Source organism: Ictidomys tridecemlineatus, chromosome 13, assembly GCF_052094955.1.
Source record: "Ictidomys tridecemlineatus isolate mIctTri1 chromosome 13, mIctTri1.hap1, whole genome shotgun sequence".
Taxonomy (NCBI): Eukaryota; Metazoa; Chordata; class Mammalia; order Rodentia; family Sciuridae; genus Ictidomys; species Ictidomys tridecemlineatus.
The window spans coordinates 38,901,635-38,928,052 of NC_135489.1; the positions used below are offsets into that span (position 1 = coordinate 38,901,635).

A 26,418-nucleotide genomic window follows, 5' to 3' on the forward strand; every position below is an offset into this window, starting at 1 on the left:
CTGGCGATCCAGGGATAGTTCAATCTGAGAATACGGAGCAAATAATGGCAGTAGCTTTGTTCTAAATTTGTTACACAATACATTTCTTTTATTATTTTAGTCCACTAGAGCGAGTCTCCATACTCTTAAATAGCTGGTTAAAACATTAGGTTGTCATAATTAATGGTGTTCTATTTTTATTACTGAGAAAGTAAATTATGCCTGCACACATTTGTTGGAAAAAAAAAAAAGTGATACAGCTAAGGACTAAATTATCTAGCAGGAAGGAACATTTGAAGAATGGTAGCCCATGGCCTAGAAGGTCCATTAAAACACCGAACAGCTTGTCCATTGAAGCTGGATGGGCGGCTGCGCTCAGGGGCCTACAGAGTGCACAAAGCTACAGGGGGACTACCCCAGTGTCCACCTTCAGAAGTGAAGGCAAGTCCTAACATAAAGCACACATCGCACTCCGACAGTGTTTCTATAGGAAGGACGGGATGGGGGTGAGGGCGGAATTATTAATCCAGGTAGAAAATACATCTTGTTCTCCGAGTATTGGGGGGAGGAAATGACATCCCTTCTCGAGATGCCCTTCCTCGCCAGGTATATCATCCTTCATGATCGATTCCTAAAGTGGAACGCATGCCGGGAGGCGACGCGTTCTTTAGCCCAGTGCGACGAGGGGAGCGCAGGGTCCCCAGGAGGCGGGGGCCGCGGTGACGCAGGAGGCGACGGGAGCCCGGGTCCCGCGGCGCGGAGGGGGTAGCACGCGTTGTGCGGCGCGGGCCAATGAGGACGCGCGGTGTTTCTGGCGAGGGGAGGGCGGGGGCTCCAGGTTTCCTCGGGTCCCGGCGCAGCGCCGCCTGCCGAGTTTGGAGCGAGCGGGCGGAGCCTGCGGGGGTCTCCGGGCGCGCCTGCCAGTCCGGATTTTCCTCCGAGGCGCCCCCGCCTTTCCAGGTCCACCCCCTTCTCCGGCCCAGAAGGGGCTCCGACGGCTTGCGGCCTCCTTCTCTTCGTGCTCTCCACCTCGGCTGGCCACGCGCTTCGCCGGAGCGGGTCTTTGCCTGGTGTCCCGGGGGCGGCGCCGGCGGGGGCGCCTCACCCCTGCCGGCGGCGGTAATGCCGCGGCCTTTGCCGCCCTTGCGGCCGGACGGGCAGCTGGCAGCGGCTGGAACCAGAGCCGGAGCGTGCTCGCCGCTGGCCGGGACGCCGCCCTGGCCTGCGCTTGGCTCCCGCGGCGGCCGCAGGGCGCCGGGGTCCGGCGCGGCATGAGGTGGAGGTTGCGCGCCGGCGAGCGCCCAGCTCTTCGGCCCCCAGGGCCCCCGCGGGCCCTAGCGCGTCGCGTGAGCAGGCTGCGGCCCCGGCGCCCACGCTAGCCCGGCGCAGGCACGAGACGCCGGGACCCGGAGAAGGAGGCGCAGGCCCGCCGAGCGATCGCGGGCGGCGGGACCCTGAGTTCTGGGCTCCGTCCTGGGCGGATACCTGGAGCCGCGGGCAACCCCGGTGTGCTGCAGTTAACTGCCCCTCTCCGCAGGGCGCCGCGGCGCGCAGCCTGCGCCTCTCCCCACCTGCAGCCCCTCCTCCCGCCGCTGCCTGGCGGAGGAAACGCGCGTCCTCGCCCTTCCTCTGCCTCTCCAGGTTCTCTGGTCCTCGGGACCCCCACCCGGACTCTCCTCTTCCTCCACCCTTCCCCTTAGCCCTCCCGCGCCTCTCCTCCCAGGCTCCCTGGCCTCCCATTCATTCCGTGCGCTTCCTCCTCTTTTCTCCTTCCCGCTGGGGCCCTATTCCCAGAGCCTCTCTGCACGGAACCCTCGGTATTCTCGGGGTTCATAGCACATCCATGGAAGTTTAGGGCCTGGACGGTGGCCCCGAATCCGGCCTGAGAGCGCAGCCCGAGCTGCAGGCTGGGAAGAGGAAGATGTCTGTGCTCAGGCGAATGATGCGGGTCTCCAATCGCTCCCTCCTCGCCTTCATCTTCTTCTTCTCCCTGTCCTCGTCTTGTCTTTACTTCATCTATGTGGCTCCGGGCATCGGTAAGTACCGGGACACACCCTCACCTCCCACGATCACAACCGAGAAAATGCCCAACGTTAAGGATGTTACTTGTGGGATTTGGAGGCTGTGCAAACGGGGGCCCCCAGAAAGCATTTTATTTGCACTGTTATTTCAGACGTGTCAAACTGCCTGCGGGCATGGCTTTGCTACGTGAATTTTGTTAATGTATGTTTAAATAACTTAAAGCATTGCATTAAATGGACATAGTAGGTGTAGGTGTGATGGCCCAGGATGCTCTGGACGCGTTCTGAAGTATTCATAACCCGCTTTATCCATTTAATGTCAAATCTTAAGCTGAATGGTAGTTTTATTCAAACATCCTCAGATATAATAACTGGTTGTAAAATTATAATGGAGAAACCGGCAGCAGGGAATGTGATCGAGGTCAAGAGTGTACCTATTCTAGTGTTCTAGGTCACTTTTTTAGAATGGGGTCAATGAACATTTGTGATATACTTCAGGAATTTTTAGGGTCTGACTTGTCTTGTAAAAAACAGTGCTCCATTATTTGGTATGCGTGCATCTGCTTTTCAAGGGCAGGTTGCCTCAGCTACCTGTTAGGAAGACTTCGAAGATAAAATAGTGATTAAAATAATTATGTAAGGCAATTTGTAGTTTTAAATTTTAAACTTCTGTTTAGCATATTAGGCCTTTGGTCTGAAATACAGAACTGGCTTCTTTCTTAATTCCTCATCCCCACTTCTGTTGGTAAACCACCAACCTGGAATTATTCTAATGAATGAATAATAAGAATTTCACATGGATATGAAAATACATCGTTATTTTCAAAACTTTTCTGAATTTTCCTTGGTTATTGTGTTTTTAATGTTAAACTGTTAGTAACAGTGTGCATCTCCTACCATTTTTCGTTAGACACTAAGTTGGTTAAAAATGTGATACTATTACAGAGTGAAAACACCTGCAGAATTTTGAGATGGAATTCTTATCTGGGCATCATCTTGGGTGTAATAGATATTGTTATGAATTGTTTGGGAGAAGGGAGAAGCAAGCCTCATCTAGACTGTTTGACTTCTTAAAGAAAAATCACTATGTGGCTTTTTCTTTATTAAGGTTTTGGATTGAAGTAAGAAATATACACTCAGAACCAGGTGAGGTGGTGGAAGCCTGTAATCCCAGTGACATGGGAGGCCCAGGCCAGAGGATCACAAGTTCCAGGCCAGCCTCAGCAATTTAGCAAGGCCTTAAGCAACTTAGTGAGACCTGTCTCAACATAAAAAACACAAAGCACTGGGGATAGAGCTTAGTGGCAAAGCACCTCTGGGTTAATCCCTAGTACCAAAAAAAAAAAAAAAAAAAAAAAAGAAATACACTCAGATGATGATGCTTGAGAAGAAGATAAATTGCTGACACCTTGATGTATCTCAAAATAGAAGTTTTAGGGTGAAGTTTGTAGAAGCATGGATATTTTAATATTATTTTCCATAGATGCAGTTTCTTTGTACAATAGCAACAGCAAACAACACCTCCTTGAAGCCTGTAATACTGATAGTAGTTCATATTTTAGCCTGAATTACATCTTGGAGCCAAACTCTCTTATGGCTAAAATATATATGTGTAGGAATGCCTTTTATTGGTCCCAAATATTAAGTTTCAAATCTCTTCTATTAAGAAGCCCCTATTCATCTTACCATATTGGCTAGTTTGGTAGATGTCAATCTTTCCTATCACTCAGTTGGCTTGATGTTATCCAACATGTTCAGCAAAGACTTTCCTTAAGGTTTGTTATTTATTTATTTTTGCCATTTTGGAAGTCTACACATTAACTCCTAATTGTATGGCTTTTTTTTTTTTTTTCTTTTACTTTCTCATGTAGCTTCTTAGAATTTGGATATCCCAATGGGATGTTATTTTACTAGACATTTAACTTTGATTTTGGAGAAGGGTTTTTTGGATTTTTTTTCCCTTTTGGTTTGCTCTTAGATAACAATGTTCTTACTTTGTATTTAACTTATTACTTTGTATTTAACTTGTTAAAGTCATATTACTCAAAAAGTTAACTGAAGAACTAGGTGTGGTGGCCCATGGCTGTGATCCCCAGTGATTCAGGAGGCTGAGGCAGGAGGATTTCAAGTTCGAGGCCAGCCTCAGCAATTTGATGAGACTGAGCAACTTAGCAAGACTCTGTCTCAAAATAAAAAGGACTTGAGATGTGGCTCAGTGGTAAAGCATCCTTGGGTTCAGTTGATCAGAGGGGGGTGGCGAGTGGGGGAAGAAAAGTTAACCAAAGGAAATCAGAATTCCAACTTTTATTTGATGTCATCCATTTGTTTTTAATTTTTTGGTTGGTGTGTTAATATACTATCTGCAGATTCTTAAAATTCAATTGATGTGAAATACTAATATATCTTTTATATCTGAATGTTTAATGTTTCCCATAGAACAATCATTAATATCATAAAAATTTGGGCAATTTTCTTGCAAGCAATTAGGTTGACATAATTTAAACTACTGTCTTGAATTTTATTTAAAAAACAACAAAAACCCATTAAAGCTAGTAAGAAAAGTAACTTAACCAAGCTTATAAAATACCATAAATTTGTTAAACTGACTCTGGTTCAAAATCCTGTGCCATCTAGCAACAAACAAAAAAAAGGAAAGCAACCCCCTTCCCCCACCAAAACCCACAAAACCTTCCTACTTATCTGTATATCTTAAGTATTGGGAAACAGTTTTGCAAAATTCAGATATTTTGCTTGAATGTTCAACTTCTTATCATTGGCAACAAATGTTGTCTTTTTTTTTTTTTTAAGTGTCTGGATCCGTTTCTTCATATTTGAGGAAATATAGGTCAGACACACAAGTCTAATCATGGTGTGTCTGTAGTTCCCACAAGTAAACATGATGTCCTATGAAAAATGTGGCTAGTTGAGTTCACAGTGCGACAATCCATTCTCTGCACACACGCTTTGGGTTGAGACAGCCACAGTACTTTGTTAGGCAGCAGAAGTGCTTTACCTGTACTCCCCATTCTGTCCTGGATTTCTTAGCGTTTTCATTAGACCTATAGAAATTTCTTCATGAAATGCATCATATTTTAGCCTGAATTGCCTCTTGGGGGCTAAATTTTCTTAAGACTGAGATATATGTTGTAGAACTCTTTATTGATTTTAAATAAATGTTTCGAATCTTTTCTGTTAAGCCGTCCTTGTTAATCCTACCACATCAACCTGCTTGGTAGGTGTCAGTTACATTATGTCAACATCTGTGTTTGCCAGGTGCCCTTCTCAGACAGGACTTTTCATTTTAGTTACTCTTCTTTGATCTCCTTTGCCTGCGTTCCTGTCTCCCCTCCTTTCTCCTTTGTGAGCTGATACACTACCTGATTGTAGTGTGCTGGTTGCAGATGGCATACTCTGTTTAGTTTCCACTGGTTGTCAATGTTGCTTAGCATTTTCTGGGTTATTTGGGTCTTAATGTACAATGAGTTCCATAGAACTTTAAGCTCATTGTTTTAGGAATAACTTGAGACTTTTTTTTCCCCCTGACATTTCTGATTCATTCAGGAAACACAAGGATAGTCTTTAACTCTAGTGCTAAGGGTAACTTAAGGGAGATGTAGGCACCTTCCCCCTGGCCACCCCATAAGAAGTCCACAGACACACTGCCCTACACCACCCAGAAGAGGTGGGAGCCATGAATTGTTTTTCATCCTATGTTGGCCTTTGTGCATGATTGCAAAGAGATGAGTGCAGTTTCCCTCCAAGGTTTTTACCTGGTGGGATTGAGACTAGAATAGGAAGCTATTTCTAATATAACTTCCAACATAATCCAGTTATTTTCCTGCTGTCATATCAGAGGAGAAGATGAACTAGCTTAAAAAATCCATTCAACAAATACAAATGGAGCACCTGAGAGAAGCTAGATATTGAGATACCAAAGATAGATGGCAGAAGCAGTCATCAATGAGGATGAGCCTGGGGAAGGAGCTACAGCCAGTCCTTGGAAAGCATGTGGTGGAGAGTAGCACTGGTTAAGTATTTCAGCTAGTGGCTGGAGTGGGCCATCACTAGGACTTTTTCCAGACTGAGCAAAGGGTTTCTGGTCAGAATGAACAGCATGAGTAAGCTTCCAGAAAGTGGGAGTACTCTAGTTCCATCTGGCTACAACTCAGGGTGTGGGGTGGTAGATGGGTCAGATTGAGAAAGGTTTCTGGGCTCACACAGCTTTATCTAAGCTGTCTATTAAGAAATCAGTGGGCCTGTAATCAGTGAGGCAATATCAAGGGGGAGACTGAATAATCTCCCTGGGAGTGGGAATTTCATAGTCCATTGACTCACTAGCATCCCTGACTTTTCCTAGACTAGTGAGAGGCTGTTTGGTATTTTGGGTAGTGGTGGAATCTAACTGGGCCACTTTGGTCTGAATTCCTGTGGGCCATTTTGAGGAATTACCTGACCAAGTGTTAGGTTATTTGGGCCACCACAGGGTTTGTATCCTACTGGGAGTGGTGGAGTTGGTGGTCCTGGGTGGTAGGGTGCAGGCATATGTATTCTGGGAGAGGTGGCTTAGTCAGGTCCTTGCTCAAAGCCCCCTTGACCTTTTTCTTTTCCTTTTTCCCTTTCAGTGCTGGGGATCAAATCCAGGGCCTTTTGCATTGCTGGACAGGTGTTATGTGTCAAAAAGCTACACCTTCAACCCTCACCTGTCATTTTGATTGAGCTTTTCTTTGGGCTTCTCAGAAAGTTGCTATTTGCCCTGCAGGTTTCTTATCATAGCCCTTTAGCCTCCTGGCCCTGGCTAGACTAGCCTGGCTCTCTCTGTTCTTAAGCTGTTTTATTATTTTTATTTGTTTTGTTTTGTATAAGGCAGTAGGGTATATTTTGACATATTATACATCCATGGAGTGTAACTTAGGATCTCATTCTTATGGTTGTACGTGATGTGGAGTTTCACTGGTTGTGTATTCATATATGAGCATATATGAGGAAAGTTATGTCTGGTTTCTACTGTCTTTCCTGTTCCCATCCTCCTCCCTTCCCTTTCATTCCCCTTGTGTAATCCAGTGAACTTCTATTCTTCCCAATGCCCCTCCCCTTATTATGTTTTAGCATCCACATATCACAGAGAACACTCAGCCTTTGGTTTTTCGGAATTGGCTTATTTCATTTAACATGATAGTCTTCAGTTCCATCCATTTACCAGCAAATGCCATAATTTCATTCTTCTTTATGGGGTGAATAATATTCCATTGTGTATATTTTCTTTATCCATTCATCTGTTGAGGGCACCTAGGTTGGTTTTATTGCTTCGCTATTGTGAATTGAGCTGCTATAAATAATAATGTGGCCGTGTCACTGTATATACTTATTTTAAGTCCTTTGGATTTATACTAGGGGTCAAATGGTGATTCCATTCCAAGTTTTCTGAGGAATCTTCATACTGCTTTCTAGAGTGTTTGCACCAATTTGCAGCTCTACTAGCAGTATATGAGTGAACCTTTACCCCCTTATTTATGTGGGGAAACATTTATTGTTAACTTGTATTTTTGCGGGGCGGGGTACTGGGGATTGAACTCAGGGGTACTCGACCACTGAACCACATCCCCAGCCCTATTTTGTATTTTATTTAGAGAGAGGGTCTCACTGAATTACTTAGTATCTTGCTAAATTGCTGAGGCTTGCTTTGGACTCTTGATCCTTCTGCCTCAGCCTCCCAATTACATGTGTGTGCCACCTCTCCTGGCTGCTACTTGTATTCTTGATAATTGTCATTCTGACTGGAGTGAGATGGAATCTCAGTGTAGTTTTAATTTTCATTTCTCTAATTGCTAGAGTTGTTGAACATTTTTTTTTTTAAATATATATGTGGACTATTTATGTTTCTTCTTCTGTGAGTGCCTGTTCAGTTCCTTTGCCTATTTATTGATTGAGTTATTTGTGTTTTTTTTGTTGTTGTTGTTGTTTTTTGGTGTTAAGTTTTTTTAGTTCTTTGTATATCCTGGAGATTAATTTGAGCTATTTTGGTCTGTGTTGCATTGCAAAAGCTCTTTGGGTTTTTCCTCACCAGATGCTCTGACCTGCATTGCTCTTTCATGGGGTTCTTCTGCATTAGGCCATGGTGTTGGTCATATTTATTCTCTGGGCCTCCCTACTGGCCTCACATCCCATGCTGGTTTTGTGCTGTGAGTAACTGAAGGTTTGAAAAGGGAAATAATGCAATCTTTATTTCAGAGTAATAGTTCTAGCATGAGAGATGGGGTATAGAGGACAGAGCCAGGGACAGGAACAGCAGATGAGAAGTCATTGCAGTTGGTCAAGCAATAGAAGGTTCCATCTGGATCAGACTTGATAGTTGCCCCAGGAAGAACTAAGTATGTGAATAGTGCGGTTGAAGAAAAGGAAGTGGCTTCAAGATGATCCTCAGATTCTGACTTAGACAACCAGGTAACTAGTATGCGGGAGTGTAGAAAGACATGTTTTGATTGGGCTGTTTTGATTTTTAGAGAGATTGAGTTGGGGTGCCTGTGGGGCATCCAGGAAGGATTGTGTCAGTAGGTCGGCAGATGGAAGTATGGGCGTGGAGCCCAGAAGAGAGATTGGAGTGTCTTTAGCCCATGGGTGGGTGACATTTATCTATTTCTCCCCCAGCACACCTGAGTAATAAACTCACTACTGCAAGTGGAAGTGACTCACTAAGTTAGTTACTCTTCAACATGGAATCATAGGCGCTAAATCAGAATATGGAGGAGGCCCAAGTGTAGTATGGAAGTATCCCAGGAGATGCTGTTACCTTTTTTTATTCTCCTGTCTTGTGAGAAAGGAGTCGGGGCTGGGGAGGTAACTCAGTGTTAGAGCCCTTGCCTAGCATGTGCAAAGCCCTGGGTTTGATTCCCCAGCACCACAAAAACAAAGGATCCAGTCCACACTCAAGGGGACTGGAGGCCCTTTTAGGGATGGCCTTCTACATTCAGATTACTGTTCTTGAGTAATGCTTGTAACCCAGCTCTGTAGTGTCAGTGTAAATTAATCCAAATCCTATGGTCTTGGGGGAAATTAGGAAAATTTATTGACTCATTGAAATCTGGCACTGCTAAATACCGTTTAGCACCTTAGTCTTTTATGAATAATATGAGATCTAGTAAGCATTGTGGCAGAAAGAAGTAGTAATATGTTTATCTGTAGCAGCGTCTATCATTTCTCCCTTTTCTTGTTTGCTAAAGAGAAGAATAGCTACATCTGTGGATACCTTTAAAAGGGAAACTCCTAACCTAGCTTTGTAGTCTTTGTATATGATAAGTATTCGTGTTAGTCAACTTTTTGTTACTGGGACCAAAATACCCGAGGAGGGAAACCTTATTTTGGTTATAGTTCCAGAAGTTTAGTCTGTGGTTAGCTGAGTTCATTGCATTTTAGCCCAAGATGAGGCAGGATGTTATGGCCAAAAGCCATGGTGAAGAAGTGCTGCTGTGTTCATGGCTGACCAGGAAGCAGAGAGGAAAGCCGGGAAGGGACCACAGGGAAGATGAACCATGTGACCCACCAGTGACCCACCAGCTCCAGCAGTGCCCCGGCAGCCTGCAGTTCATTCCCCCAGTTCATTCACAGTAGGATGAACTGATTAGGTTACAGCTCTGACAGTGCAATCATTTCACCTCTGAACATTCCTGTATCAGTGCAGGAACTTTGGAAGGGACACCTCATCTTTACAACATAACAGGATTTCAAACGCCGTTTGGAATTTGGTTGGGAAGAAAATGCATTTATTTTCCTTTTGAGGCAGTGTTATAATATGGTGGTTAATTTCCTACCCTTCCAAGCCTTATTTGAGGTGGTATGCTTTAATGAGCATCTTTCCCAAGTCCCAGAAATCTTGGTTCTGATTCATTTTTAACATAAGCATCCTGGCAGAAGCCTGTTTAGCATAGAATGTGCTACAAGGCTTCTCGGGGGCACTAGTACTTTTAAGCTTCATGCTCTGGTGGTTCCAGCTGTGACGACTACATTCCTCATCACAATCCCTGTTTTTGCTTCTCTCTGCAAGGGCCAAGGCCATGAGAATCCTGGACACAGAGGCATTAGTGTTTCTGGTGCCAGAGTTGTAGATAGGGAAGCCCCAGGAGCAAAACCCCAAAGGTAGCTGGCGCTTTGTATGGTAGTGCTATAGCCAGTAGGGCTAGCCTTTGTGTGAAGAAAGAAGAAAAAACAGACTGTCTGGGTACTTGCCCAAAGTCTCACCCAGCTTGGTGGAAGAGCTGAAATGTACCCTTTAGTATTCTGGATTCCCCTGTTCCTGAGTTGAAAGAACTGACGTATTCTGCTCTGGAAAATTGAACATTTGGAGAAAATATGAACTCCATTTGAAGGGATAATCATGATGAAACTTTCCTTACATGGCCTCAGGAGAGTGACTGCTTTTAGGGTTATTGTTAAGAAACACGGACATGCACACTAATTACTAACGGACCTGAACTCAGTGTAATAAGAGGCCTTGTGAGTCCAGCTGTCCCTGCATGTTTTCAAGTGAGGGTAAATGACCACCCGTTAGGGCTGGCGAGGATGCTTTGCTTGAGGCAGGACAGATCACCAACATGGCTTTAGCTCTGTGCTGTGTTGACTGTGTGCTCTCCATTCCATGCACCCGTGGCCTCCCAGCCACCTGTCCCTTCTCCACCCACAGGGGCCTTCCTGGACTCCTCTTTCCTTTCAAGCCTGCATTTCCTGTTTGTGTTGGGCCAAAACTGTGGAGGTGGGTGGGAAGTCCAAGGGCAGAGTCCTAAGAGACTCGTTGGCTCCTAGGTTGCATCTGGGTGTTCCTCAGGCCTTGAGTGTTTACAGTTTTGTCCTGGCGCCTTGGACCAGCCTGGCTTTTGTCACCATTGCCTGAGCTGGCAGTTGGCCCATTTGAGCAGAGCATTCTGTCCTGTGGATTCGTTCCTCTCTTTCCTTTCTCTGCTTGCTCCCTCTTGTTATTTTTAATTTGTGGACAGTGCTGTGATTTAATATTTAAAAGATTTTTTCCTTCCATTTCTGACTTTTGTCAGGATAATAAAGAGAATAATGTGCAAGTAATAAATGTGATTTAAATTGGAGATCAGGTCAATTGAAGGTTGAAAGCAGACGCTTCTGAAGGTACTTACAATGCTATTAACATGCCTTTCGAAAACTAAGCATTTCCTCTACTTGTAACAAGGCATTTTTACCTAATTTCTTGCCTCACTAGGGAGTGAAAGGGAGCATCCCAGTTTTACTCTTTTCTAGATATAAAATATACTTAATGGGACCATTCAATGTGTTATATTTCATGGTCACATTCCCGTGGGCATACATGCTTTTGGTCATAGAAAAAAGTTGTCAGAGTTTGGTGTAAGCTACAACAAAACCCTGGTTAGTTGAAATGGGAGTTCGCTTGTCAGTAGTCATGTTTTTTGGCTTTGTGGCCCAGTAAAATGTTTAGGAAGGTAAACTTAGTAATGTTAAATCTTAAATTAATTAATTCACCTTTTTTCCCCCTTCTCTGGGAGTGTAACAAATAGGACCTTTTGCTTGGATCTTTGTTTTGTAGGTTAATTAGTTGAGTTAGTAAAAGTTTTTGTCTCCACCAAATCCTTGTTGTTGTGTGTTTATTAGGGACGCAGATGGACTCTCCAGGATCTGAATGAATTGTGCATGCCTCAGAAAGCTGTGCAAAGGAGGATGTATAAGTTTAACTAATATAGAAGGAAAAATTCCTGTTTGGCTTATTATAAATGTTATTAACTATGTTTAGAGAATTACTATGAACAGTGATTTTTTTCAAATATTAATGTGCTTAAGCCATAGTTAGGGTGGTCTGCTTTAATAACCTCATTTCCCAGGAATTCCACCAGAGATTCTGAGTGCAATTCTGATTTATTTTTGAATGTGTCTCAGGTAATTCTTCAGTCTTGGAACTATGTTTCTGAAAAACACCCCAAATGGTGGTGGTGGTGGGGAAATTAAGTGCTAGCTAGGTTTACTTTTCTCAATTGATCATCCTCATGCCATTTGGTCTTTTATAGAGAGAATCTTTCATTTTGAAAACCAGGTTAACTTGTTCTAAGATAGGAGTAGCTATAAATCATGGTGAGGGTTTTTTCTTCCAGAAGGGAAAAGGACAGATAAATTGCTTAAGATAGCTAGAATCTTGTGCTCCCTTATGAGACGGCAGTGAGTAGGGGTTTGGATTATAGGTTGATCCTCAATGTGTTATCTGGTGTTTATAATTATTAGAAAGATATGTTGTGATTCATTTGAAACGATTAATAAAGTTCTCAAAGTGTATAGCATTACAGGTTACCCAGTGGAAGTAATTTCAACATAACATTTCCCAGTATTTGGCTAGAAAATTCTTTTTTTAGTATCTTTATGAGAGTTTTTGCTATATAACTGTATCAAGTTTGTTACTATAACATATCATGATTAAAATAGTCTGTCTTGTTTTTGAACCTTTTTATGTATTTGAGGTTTGTTAATGTTAGTGTGAGTTTACTGAAATCATATTATATATATGGTCTTTTGATAATTAAATTAATCTGGTGGTGGGGCATACTTACAGTGCCAGCTGCTTGGAAGGCTGAACCAGGAGGATCTCTTCAGCCCAGGCCACTCTGGACAACATAGTGAGACTGGGTCTCAAGAAAGGAAAAAAAAAAAAAGAAAAAAGAAAATTACAATTTCTAATTAGAATGCAGTTTCAAGTTTGAGTCACAGAAGAGAAATTGGACTTTTCTTTTGAATCTGGAGACTGAGGTAGAGAATTATAAGGTGCCTTGTTTACTGATTCAAAAATGGGCTCTGGATTTGGAATTCTTTGAAGTTAATTTCCTGTCCAGCATCCCCTTCTCTGCTTCTTGTTTTTCTTTCATGACTAAGTAGGGTGAAATTCTAAAAGGCGTTTTATAATCATGAAAACACCAGGAGATTGGGGATAGTTGTAAAACATAATTCAAATAGTTCTCACTTTATTTTTTTTCTTATGTCAATAGAATTCCCAAGTGGGTAGGGAGATTTGTTTCACATTCATCTTCTTTACTCTGAAACTACTGATTTTGAACAATTTTATAATGTTTCCTAGGCATGTTTACTTATGGTTTGTTTTTTTTCGGTCTGTAATGTGGTTGGGTTTCCTGATTAGATTTTTAAAAATCTGTTTAATTGCCTACACGTTTCCTTCTCTGATTCCCTCATTTCCTCCTGATTGTGTGTTTTTTTTTTTTTTCCCCAATGTGGTTCATTAACTCTCTTGGGCTCCCATTAAACTTTAAAGAAGCCACACATTATTTTATATGAGTACCACAGTGAATCAACAGAAGGGCTCATAGGTTTGAATGAGCCCTTTTTGGGTCTACTTTTTGAATTATCAACTATGTACAGAGTAGGCCGAACTCATGATCTGTTGCAAAGGAACTTCTGATGTTTTAGGCAGTCTGTGCCTCTTAGGAGCTTGACTATTTCGGCAGGAATCCACAGGACCCCTTACTTCCTAGCTCTTCTTGGTAAATAGTAGACATTCAATAAATATCTGTTGGGTGAACTCCTCTCCAGCCTCAGCATCTGTAATGTAAAGCCATTGGAACAATCCATTTTTATATGAGAATGTTTAACCACGATCAGTATTCAAGCGCAGATAATCTTCAGACAATTTAAAACTGTCAACTGCAAAATGAAGGGATAGAGACCTGTTGTCTAATTTTTAGTGTCTACAGCAGCAAAGTTTGAGCTGTTGGCTAAGATTTGAAATAGATCTGTACTGTTTGTGATCATTGTTATTTGTTATCTGCCTGATAAAATAGAACTCTGAACACAGCTCATGACTTCTTTGCAAGGTGGAGAGGAGGACAATATAGGCTGGTAATTGTACAACAGATGATCTTGAGTCAAAACCTGACTTGCATTGGAATGACAATGGTCAGATAGTCTCTGTTTAAATAGAATTTTGACATAAAAGGAGTTGTTTTTTTAATAGCCTGGAACAATGTCAAAGTTTTTTGTTTTTGTTTTTTTAATCTAAGCAATACCTTAGTCCTAGGCAAAGTATAAACAGCATTTCATATTTAGTCTGGTCTAATCCTGGGGCTTATACCACTATCAGTAGAGGTAATAATCTTTTCCTTTACCAACATGGATGAGTAATGTCTGGGGATTTATTGAACATGCCCCTGAATGTAGAAAGAAGATAACTTTTCAGCATATGATCCATATGAAGAAGATTGCTGATGTCTGTAGGAAATAGTAAGGGGTAAAGACATAAGGTATTTTGCTTTTTTATACTTATTTATATTTTCAGTAGTTAAACTGGCAACTCTGTTTCTCTCCTATAACTGTTAAAAAAATACTTATTTAGTTTTAGGTGAACACAATAACTTTATTTTTATGTGGTGCTGAGGATCGAACCCAGTGCCTCATGCATGCTAGACATGCACTCTACCACGGAGCAACATCCCCTGTCCTCTCCTATAACTTTTAAATGTCTCTTCTGGCTTTCTCCTGCTCATATTAATTGAAGTCTGATTTATTCCTCATATTGTCACTTCCCTCATGACTTTTTACATTACAGGTTTCTCTTTCTCCTTGTCTTTCCATGTCCTTTGTGACTTTGAACCTTTGCTTCTTCTAGCTCACTCTCCCCTCTCCTCATTCAGATCTGTGCTTAAATCCTGAGTTTCTGATTCTACTTGTATAATTTACTTTTGAGTTTTTTCTTTTCATCATATCTATCAAAGGATGGTGTATCAGTTTCCCAGGTCTGCGAAGCTCCTTGCCACACAGTGAGTGGCTTAAAACAGTCCAAGTTTACTTTCTCACAGTTGTGGAGGCTGGAAGTCTGAAATGAAGGCTGGTAGGACGTTTACTCAGGCAGCTCTTGGAGTGAACTTCTTGCCTTTTCTAGGGTCACATGCTGGTCCGCTTGCATGGGTGTGGCCACATTGCAGTGTTCTACTCTATCTTAACTTTGCCCTTCATGTGCGTGTGCCTTTGTGTGTGAAAAATCCTCTTCTCCCTTTCTCTTGTAAGAGCAATTGCCTCGGATTTAGGGCTCACCCAGATAATCCAGAATGATCTCTTCATCTCAAAATCCTTAGCTGGAATACATCTGCTAGGACTTTTATCCAAATGTGGTAACATTCACAGGTTCTGGGAATTAGGATGTGGACTATCCTTTTAGAGACTCCCATTTACCCTGCTGCAGGCAGTTACAAGAACTACATGAAATGTAATTATGTGTATATGAACATATATTTAGTTACAGTCTTTAGCTCAAGTGCTGACCAAAGTTGGTACTCAGTAAATGCTAATTCATTTCCTTCTCTTTAGAATCCTATGCCCTCCATTGTCCTGCATCTGCATGACATGTCCGACAGTTTGTCCTCCATGCACAGTGTTCCTGCTCTTGTATCCCCCACTGACAGGGAATCTTCTACCTTTACTCCATTCTGCTGTGCCCTGGTTGTCCGCATAGCTGTGGCCTGACCTCCCTGCAACTCTCCAGCTGTATAATTTTGTAAAATAATGTTTACAAGACACACACTAATGCACAGATGTTCTCACTAGCATTCCTTGCTTAGGCCGGTATCGTTTCTGGAAGTTTGTTTTTTCACCCTTGGCTCAGTTCTGCTACTCTGTGGTGGCCTTTGTATGGTTTGATGTAGGACAAATATAAGGTATTTATATCACTGGTAACAAACGTCATATGCAGTTTTGAGTAAAAAAAAAAAAAATTCCAGGGCTGGGGATGCCTCACATGCACAAGACCCTGGGTTCAATCCCTAGCACCACACACATACAAAAAATAAATAAATAAATAAAAGTCCAGGTGCTGTCAATCAGTTGTTGTTTATGATCTGTTTGATGCCCTTCCCCACCTCGTTCAGTTGAACTTTAGATCCTGGTTTAAGTAGAATTATTAACGTTAGTTTGATTTTTTTTTTAATCAAAAGTTTTCGTACATTTTTGAATGGCTGTTATTTTAGTTTTCTTATTTCTCTTTGTCTCTCTCTCTTTTTTCATGTCCATTCAAGTGGAAAAATATAATAAAATTTCGTGATATTTATAGCCTAGTATAATAAAATCAACTCTAAACAAGTAAAATCTGATTATAAGACTGCTTTCTAGTAAGTGGGTAGATGTATTCTTAAAAAATGGTTTTGGTAAAGCTTATGTAAAACCTGGATGTTTCTGTTTATCCTTTATGGGTTGTAGGTGAAAGAAAAAAATCACTCTGCTTCTCTACTCATTTTATTTCACACTGTGTTGTTTGTAGTTGGACAAGTTCACATTTACATAAAAATGGGAAGAGAGGTAGTAAATGTCATGTTTTTCTCATCTCCCTGCCACCTGGAGAGAGTAGAGCAGAGCCCAGAAAGTTAGTTGAGCTTCTTAGCTTTTTCATTCAGCATTCATTTTCTGAAGAGTGTCATTACTGTGCTCAGTGACAACTTCTCTTAACATTGGAAGAATCGCTAAGTGACCCTTGCTAAGTCTTGATTTTGCCCAGGGATGAGCTTCTGCCTCTTGTCTTGAGTGGAGTTCTGACTCCCTGGCTTTGTGACTCCAGAATTGAGAATGGAATAGGCTTTGGAGGGCACCTGGTGCAGGGGTGACTCTGTAAAAGTAAGGAAACTGGGCTCCAGTGAGTGTCCCAGGCAGGTACTAAAGTAGCAGAATGTGGACCAGCAGGGAATCTGGGTTTTTAGTTCCCTGGGTTTATAGTTACCCATTTCACCCCAGGAGGAAACTGAGGGCTTGTTTTTAAAGCACTTTTTACAAAGAACTAAGGTGACAAATTATAAAAAATATACATTAATTTTTTTTAAGCTCATCTATTTTCACGATCGTGGTGGGTATATTTGTGATGGAAAGGGAAGTAATTAACTCTTGGACAGAAATTAACAAAATAGATATTGATTCTAGAACAGCCCTCTCTCCCAAACGCATGAAGAATATACAGGATCCATTGCAAGATCTTCATGTATACTGAATCATTAAGTAAAGAATCCTTATATTTGTTGAATTTTTGGTTTGAGGGAATTAATGTAGAATTAGAAAAAGAGTTTTATGACTTGGTTTGGGAATTTAAAACAAGGTAACTTTTTGAAATAACTTTATACATTTAATAGTAGAAAATAATTTGATAAAGAGTTTGTTGTGGTATTTCAGTTTGTTCATTTAGTCTATTTGGTAGATGGATATTACCGTTTTAATTTTTTCATTTTTAATAAATCTGTTTTTGTACCTTTAAAAAGTAGGCAATAGTCATCTTACATTTCTTCTTCCTTTTGGGCATGATAATGGAGTTCATCTTTGTTTATTGGCTAATTCTGAATATTATTAAATAAGCTTATCATATTAATGACATCCCCCCCTCCTTTTTTTTTTGTAGCCAACACATACCTCTTTATGGTACAAGCTCGAGGTATAATGTTGAGAGAAAATGTGAAAACAATAGGACATATGATCAGGCTGTACACAAATAAAAACGCCACCCTCAATGGCACAGGTAAGACAACTTCCTCTCAGCTTTTCTTGGCTTCTGCTTCTTACCCTTATAGGCATAGAACATTTGACCAGATCTTTGAAACTCTAATTTTGCCTCCCAGTGACTCCCTGTTAGAGATGAAGACTTCTCCTACTAAGTGCACTGGTAGGTTAATTTATTGTGCAAATCAGGTCTGTTTCATATTTTAGGATATATAAAGCTTTGGTTTCAAGGGTGATGGTATTTGGTGTAAAGATACTTAAAAGTTCACTCCTGCAAACATAAACTATACAGAACAGCTTCTGCTTTTTCAGTTCATCTATTGTATTTAAATTAACCACAAAGAATAATTTATTCATCTCAATGAGCCGTGCTACTGTTTATATCTATTCTTATTTCTAAAATGTTTTTCCAACTACTTTGGCCCCATACTTAGTTGTTTTACATTATAGGATATTCTTAACTTTATGACCTTTTTCAGGGACTAGAGGAGAAGTTTTATAAAGTTGGAAATCAGTAGTTGCTCTTTTCAAAATGTTATCTGGAAGTAGAATCTGCATTAGAGTCACAAAAAGTTAAGATCTAATAGGCTAAGCTAATAATGATTTGGTGCTGTGAACATGAATGTGGTGTGAATGGGTTTCCTACTGTGGAAGAGGTCTTCCCGCAGTGTTTCCCAAGTATTGTAGGTGCTACTTTAAAGGGATTCATGGGATTGATCGTCAGTTGTTGTATGCTCTGTGTTCTCATTTTAAATAATTGAAAATAAAGATTTAATGTGTGTTGATGGGTGCTTGGGTCACTGTAGACCTGCAGTCACTTTTCTGCTGTCTCAGTTTCCTCCTCTCAATAGAATTTCTACCTCCCAGCCATAAATGTTCTTTCTTAAAAGTATGTTAAGGCATATGTAGTTTTAGATCCTGCTAAAAAATGCAAGACTACCAATTGCATACCAGTTTGCAATTTAATGTCACACATACTTTTACAAAATCCATTCTAGTCATTTGCCTAATTTGCTTTTGACGCTACTAATCAAAACACTCTTGTTTTCCTTTAATTTTTTAGCCTTCATTTCCTTTAGAAAGACTCTCAACATAGTGGACATTTTAATAGTACAGTACAGTAAAAATCTCATTAACTGTTTTCTGCATTGATGCAGTAGGCCTACTGAATAGTAGGTCAATTTTAGGAGATGTTTAAAAGATGTTTGTTTTTTATTTTGGTACCAGGAATTGAACCCAAGGGTACTTAACCACTGAGCCACATCCCCAGCCCTTTTAAAATTTTTTATTTTGAGATAGGGTTTGATTAAGTTGTTTAGAGCCTCAGTTTCCTGAGTCACTGAGATTATAGGCATGTGCCACTGCACCCAGTGTCAAAGTGTTTGCTACAAGTCTGTTAAACTGAAAAGAAATATTAGGTTAAGATTACTGTATTTGTATGAAAAGTAAAAGTGTGTATATTATAGTTTTTTTCCTGAGACATGAATAAGTTATGTGTGGATGTTGAGTTCAATTAGGAGAAATAATTACCTGAGCAAGGCAAACTTTCCTTTAGCAGTATGCAAAAAAGAAAAAGAAAAAAAAAGAAATCCATTCTTCCATTAGTTTCAATAATGACAAAGCAACCAGTGCATACTTTGACGTTTGCTTAGTTTTATGTACCTTTGAAAACCTTTCATATGGTTTTTTTACTAATGGGAAAACTGTCCTTAGAGACAGGAATGGGTTTGGTTCTAACAGATGCCTAGAGGTGATGGCTTAGCTACAAAGCTTTTTTGTTCTCATGTAAAAGCCTGGAAGTTGGTCATCTGTGGCTGTTATGGAGATTTCTTCATAAGTCATCCCATGCTTTTTGTCTTCTACTCTGCCACATAACATCACAGTGAACTCGCAGCCTGCGGTGGCTGCTGGGGCTCTGTTCTTTGTATTTGTACTTGACTCAATAGGAAGGAGGAATGAAAGGAAGAAGAACAAATTGGGTGCCCCCTTTTAAGGAGCCTTCCCAAAAGTCCCACCCAGTATTTCTTCATACATCTCTCCGGCCAGAACTTAATCGCATGGGCACATATAAGTATACTAGGAAATGAAGTCATGGAGCTGGGAACACTGGTGCTAGAATGAAATCAGGGTTCTGTTACCTAAGGAGAGAGGAGTTAAAGTAGTCAGTCCTGAGGCTCTGCCAGGTTCATTAGTTAGCATTTATTGAACAGTTAGTATAGTTTGTATACTCAACTCGATGTGGAAGACGTAGATTAGGAAAAACATTCTCCCTTTACACACAGCTTTCTGTAGGCTTGAGATATGAAAATATAGTTATTTACAATGCAGTTATTATTTCTGCACAGACAAATACATATAAAATTTTGCAAAAAGGAGATAATGGTCAATACGGTGTACCAAGGGCTTAATTGAGCCCTAGAGGAGAATTGACTAATAATACATGGTGGCTCATTTAAATTTTAATAATAAAGGGTACATAGCTTGTTATATTTATGAGTACATTTGATTTCAAAAAGAAGTTTTAAACACCCTACGTGACTTTATGTGGCATCAAATGTAAATAGGTATATATTTTTGTGCAGAAATCATGTCATACTTTAATGATGCCTGCAGAGCCAGTCAAATTAAGAAAACAAGATTTACTCATTGAATAATTACTGAAGTAGGTGATGGGGTCATGCTGTGTCAGGGTTGGTGGGTTGGTTAGAGGTAACCTTGTATGCTTTCTTAGTGGATATATGCTTCGAGACCCTCAGGCATGTCCTGCCTGATGGGGTAAGTTGGTGTTGAACAGAAAAGAACTCAAGGGGTTTCTGCCACCCTTTTAAGGTGCCCTTTGTAGAAGAAATAAAGCCATTTAAGAGGTGTCCTTTGGTCCCATTCTTCTTTTCCATTAAGTGATAAGGTTCAGTGAGAGTGGAGTAGGGGACCTGTCCAGAGGTTTTCATTTTGTTTCCTTTTTCTTTGGGTGTGGTTCTGGATGGGAAGAAAGAGGAAAGGGCCTAGAACTTGTTTCATTTTCATTCATTCATTAGATGAAATAATGTCTGCCTCTTAACAGCATTGTGGCGGACCTCAAGTGCTTCTGGCATGCATAACCTTTTAAAACTGTCACCTAGTTTGAAAGCAGTGGTTATATTTGATGGACATGGCTCACCTAACCACTTGTGTAGGAATCATGATTTTTATGGGTTTATTACAGTATAATCTCCAAGAGCTTAAATCATCATTGGCTTTATTATCAATTGTAAAGGGTTTATTTGCAGCATGTTCCTGTTGTGCCCTACAACTTTATTGGATGGTAGAAATCAAATATATAATTGAATTTCAATTAAAAGGGGTATACAGACAAAGGACCCAGGTAGTGGATAGAGTTATATATTATCATACATTGGAATGAGGTAAATACCACTGGACAAAGTGCTCCGGATTGTGGAGACATTTCTGTAAGTGTTACAGCCCTTATGATCATTTATAATGATGTAGCTAAATAACATGTTTAGCTCTAGAACTGTATTGAAAGGAAATGAAGATAATGTTGCATGTCTTTTTTAAAAAAATTATTTATGAATGTATTCTTTTATGAAGATTCAGTTACTCTAGCATTAGAATAAACTAAGTGAAACAGTTCTCTCTGGTTTTCTTGTCACCACACTCCCCAGAGGGAGTGACTTTAACAGTTTGTTTTGTGGAAATGTCTAGAGAGCTTGAAATTTCAGTGAGTTGGATGCGGGCCTATGGAATTATAGTATGTGGATAAGAAGAGGGGCCCCAGTATTAATGACAAAATTAGTAAATTATGAAGAGTAAATATTCTGATTTAAAGTTCCTATACAACATTAATAAATCATTTGAGGATACATGAGAATGTTAATATTTTTCTGCCTTAGCATTATAAGAAACTGAGTTTTTGAAATAGAAAAAGGCAGTGACCCTAGGGAAAACATTATTTAACCTCCATTTCCAGCTGCTACAAATGTGTATTATATACTAGGTACTTAAGAAAAATTGACTGAAAAGATTAAGAAAAAGCATCATATTTATGTAGCTAGTCCATCTGTTCTGGTGGCATATGCAAAAATAAAATCTGTAAATGAACTTTGTGTCTGAGTATAAGAGAGCTTGTGAGTGCGAAAGCTGTGTAACTTGTGCAGAAGAACTTTCTGTTCTGTAGTTATTGTTTCAACCATTCATGTATTCATATTGAAAAGCAAATTATATAAATTACTTAAATTTTAAGTAGTACACACACATATATTTTATTTTTTGGTACTGGAGATTGAACCTAGAGGCTGTTTGTCATTGAGCTACATCCCCAGCCCTTTTTAATTTTTTATTTTGAGACAGGGTCTCACTAACTGGCTGAGGCTGGCCTTGAACTTGGGATGCTCCTGCTTCGGCCTACCAAATTGCTGGGATTATAGATCACCCAGCCATGATCAAACAGAAACAGCAGTCTCCTGTCACATTCTTCCTGAGTCCTAATCCTCCAAGAGAGCGACTTTTGATTTTTAACAACTTACTCTGTGTATAAGTTCCTTCTATTGTGCTGTTCTTCCCTCCCTCCTAGATTGAACCCCCTGCTCTGAGCATGTTAAACATGCATACCCTCTACACTGGGCTACACTCCCACCCTTATTTTGCTGTTTCTTTATTATCAATTGTGACTGTTTCTGTCATGGAAGTAAGACAAATGTATGTAACTAAGGGTAGTTTGATTTCTTAAGTGAAGTAGTAGACATGCTTTTGTGGATCTTTTTATTTTTACTAATGATACTTGTCCCCCTGGCCCCTGCCCCTCCATTTGCTAAGCTTTCTATGCATCTCTTACTGTTTTTTTTTTTTTTTCCTGAGCAGTTTGGGAACATGAATTGACCACACTTAAGAGGATTTCATATTCCCATGTCATTGTTTTCTCTGATCACAGTTACTAGATGTAGATGAGTTTTTTTCTTTCTGCAGACTTGTAGTTTTTTTTTTTTTCCTGATAGTGAAATTTTACAAGGAACATCTTGGAGCTTTGTTTTTCTTTTCTCTCTGGGTACAATGGGCCTATCAATATGGAACCTCTTGTCCTTTGATTCTACAAAATATTCCTCTATTATTTCTTTGATTATTTGCCTTCCTGCTCCTCACCCCGCCTTCTTTTTGGAACTATTTGGATTTGTGGCTTCTGAAAGAATCATCTAAGTTTATCATCTTTTCTTTTTTTGTTTTTTTTTTCTTTCTAGATTTTGGGGGATTACTTTGACTTTATTATAATCCTTTGATTTAATTTTTCAAATTTTGACAAACTTGTAATTTTTAAGAATATTCTTTATATGTGATTTTTTTTTCTTCCTATGTACCTGAAATAGGAATGCAAAATAAAGTTTAAGTTACAAGCAGTAAAATCTATTTGTTGATTGGAGATATAAATAACTCTTAGGTATGAATCAAGGAGTTTGACCAAAAGATACTGCAAAGTTCAACAGTAATAATCTTAGCTATTTTTTGTTGAGGTGGCAGAAATCTAACTTATGCTTACCACTAGCAAAATAAGAGTCCCTGTAGAGGTGAAACCATCTTTAAATTACGAAAAATTGTGCTGTGAATGGATAATTTGAATGTAATGCACTCCACTATTGTCATGTATGTAAGATATAAATAAAAAAAAAATAGGACTTGAAATAGATATACCTACATTTTTTAAAAGCACCTTAAGGAAAGAATCAGAACCTTGTAAGACTGCCTTACACTTGTTTTATGTTTGTCCAGTATCTCTCAGTCTTATAGATAAGTGTGGGTGGGATGCATAACGTGGGCCCCAGGAGGAGTTTCTATGACCCCACTTTGTCCCTGGGCACACAAAACCATGCCCATTGAATCTCTCCTGCCTCTAGAGCCTGCAGGATCTTCCTTGTCAGATGCTTTCCAGGACTTCTGGAGAGGGCTGGGGGAATTCTCTTACTGGGGTTTTCCTACTCCCTGGTGGAATTGTCCTTAGCAACTGTACCAGCATGGTTCTCTATCGTTTTCGCTTTTTCTGGCAATACACTTAATGCCTTATTGATGACCTGTCAAGTTAATAACGGAGCTTTCCATGCAGCTTTTGAAATTGGTTGGACCTTCTCCTCTGGCTTCTGTCTCTTCCTTGGTAGAGAGGTCTGGAGCCTTTGTCCAACAACCTCCATGTGGCAGTCTTAGAAGGGCCCTGTTTCATAGATGGACCTGGAGGTGGGGTGTATTTCTGTCCTGAAATGCTCTTCTGGCTCCCAGCTGTAGCCCTATCAACTCAGTTTTGATAATGAATGAATATTTATTCAGGGGACACATTTAGTTTGCTGTGACTCTATTCACATACCTCATAAGTATAGTTCTGCCATTTTCCCATGGGTCTGAGGGTCTGGCTTTTACCTCTTTCATTGGAGCTGATCACTGAAGATTGAAAGAATATCTTCCCATTTTCCTAAAGTGTTTGTTAGAGCTTCATTTTCTGTGGTATCTGGTTGGATCCAGGAGACAGTTTTTTTTTTTTTTTTTTGCAATTGTAGTTGGACACAATACCTTTATTTTATTTATTTTTTATGTGGTGCTGACATCGAACCCAGCATCTCTCACATGCTAGGGGAGCACTCTACCACTGAGCCACAACCCCAGCCCTAACAGACAGTAGTTTAATCAGCGGCTTCCATCTTTTATCTCGTATGCACTGTATTCTCTTAATCTTCATAGCAGGAAACAGACAAGTTGTGGTTCTTAGATTTGCATTTCAGAACTTTGTTCCAAAGAGCGATTGAAACGTGATCTCTTTGGTTCCACATTTAAGAATCTTAAGGTTCTGATTGTCTCACGCTGGGTCAGGTGCTCATGTCTAAACCAGTCACTCATAGCAGTAACTATTGGGTATTTTTATAGGCCCAGAAGTATTCTGAGCTCTTTATGTACTGCAGTTTATCAGAAATCTGAAAATGACAATAGCAGGCAGGCAGAGATGAGAAAGTGAATAGTGTCCTACCCTGAAAACTAGTATATGTTAGAGCAAGAGTTTGAACACAAGGATTTGAACTTGGTGCTCAGAACCACTGCCCTATGTATAGCATAACTTGGTGACTCTAAGGAGAATGGACCAAACTGTAATAATAGCCTCAGGGCTCCCTAGGAGCAGATGCGGGAAGGCTGAGAATGACTTAAAGGTGTAGAGTAGGCTGAGTTAGAGAAGTAAGTTGAGTGGGTGAATCTTTCTTTCTTACTGTGAGGTGTTAAGAAAACATTAGTCCCACCCCTCTGTTCTTTGGATGCTAGTAGCAGTGTGCTGGGTTGAGTGTGGCTGTGAGATAGTGGACAGAATTCCCTGGTGCATCTCCGTACTCCCTCTAGATCTGGCCCAGCCAATGGGTTGCAAATGGTACTGCTGTTTGTGTGAAAGGGTGGGGCCAAGCTGCTTTCTAGACGTCTCTTGGGAAATCTTGCCGAGTGTCTGTTCCATCAGCAATTTGCTTTTCTCTAGTTCTTTCTAGATAATTGCTTTAAAGTACTTCTGTGGATTACCTGTTGTAGTCATCCCATTGACAGTGACATTTTATACTAGAAGCAAAGCAGAAGGCAATTTTTTTTTTTGGTTATAACTTTCTTCTCTCTCTCCAAGATTATCCTGAAGGCAATAATTCAAGTGACTATCTTGTGCAAACAACAACGTATCTCCCGGAAAACTTCACATATTCACCATTCCTTCCCTGCCCAGAAAAACTGCCTTACATGCGTAAGTGTGAGCTAATTTTGACTTATCTGTTTACTTGTGTTATTACAAAAAGAAAAAAGCCACATGATTTGAGCACATTACAACTGTGGGTGATAATGTTCATATTATGCAGCATGTAATTTTTTTTTTTTTTTTTGCAAGGGAGAGCAACTTTTTGGATGGTAGTGATTGAAAAGTGGAAGAAAAATAACAAAAGAGAAAATGACGAATACCCGTATTCCTACCATCCATATTTAAAAACTATAATTTGGCTTGCTTACTTCTCAAAGCTTTTGTGAGAGTAATAATAGTCTCAGTTTCCTATTGGATATATTAGAACATTACAGATTAAGCTAAAGTCCTTTTGGATCACTATTCTGATGCTGTTTTTCCATCTTCTCCCTCAGAAGGCACCTCACTTCTTTTGTGTGTATTCCTGTAGGCTCTTCAAAAATTTTTAAAACTTAGGTAGATGCTGGATACATGAAAAATATTCAGTTTCGAAAGTTTAATAATTTATAAAAATGGTCTTATAAATTATATTTGACTCTGACTTGCTTTCTTTAGTTACTTTTTTTGAGAACTATCCATGTTGTTACATATAGATATAAAGTATTTCTCTTAATTGCTTAACTGTTGAAGAGTATGTTTTTGTATAAATGTACCATATTTAATTTACCTGTTTACCAGCTAATACACATTTAGGTTGTTTTTATGTTTTTGGTATTACAAAATAGTACAATAATAATGAATAAAATATAGATCTGTGCGTGGTTCCAATTTTCCTGTGCATATATATATGCATTCGTGCTTGAGGTGGAATTACTGGCTCTGCTGGCTTGATTTTTCCATATTTTTTCAAATTGTTCTAAGCAGCTATACCATATTTCCATAAATGTACCAATTTGATATTGATGGACTTTTTAATTTTTGCTAATCTGATAGATTAACAAATGTTTTAGTTTTTACTTTCATTATTACTAATAGGCTTAAGTAAATTTTTATATTTGTTTTTGAATTTTCTCCCATGTGACTTGCTTGGGCTTTATTGGTTCCTTGTTGGTTATTAGGTATTTGTATTGATTTGGAGGATTCTTTATATTCCTGCAGTGATCTGTTGTCTTCTCTGTGTGTTGAAGTATCTTTTTTTTTTTTTTACAAAACTGGACTTGTCTTTTCTTTTTGTTGATGGAGTCTTTTATTTTA

At 40.0% G+C, this 26,418-nt stretch overlaps 1 protein-coding gene across 1 annotated transcript in view; it reads left to right on the forward strand.

The window, feature by feature from the left end:
* The first annotated feature begins 1,303 nt into the window (after positions 1–1,303).
* B4galt6 (beta-1,4-galactosyltransferase 6) overlaps positions 1,304–26,418 on the forward strand; it is a 57,486-nt gene continuing 32,371 nt past the window's right edge. Inside the window, exons 1-3 of the mRNA XM_005337458.5 lie at positions 1,304–2,015; positions 17,395–17,511; positions 25,120–25,233. Of these exons, the coding sequence (XP_005337515.1) occupies positions 1,901–2,015; positions 17,395–17,511; positions 25,120–25,233 (346 nt within the window). The 5' untranslated portion in view covers positions 1,304–1,900. The remainder of the gene's footprint in view (positions 2,016–17,394; positions 17,512–25,119; positions 25,234–26,418) is intronic.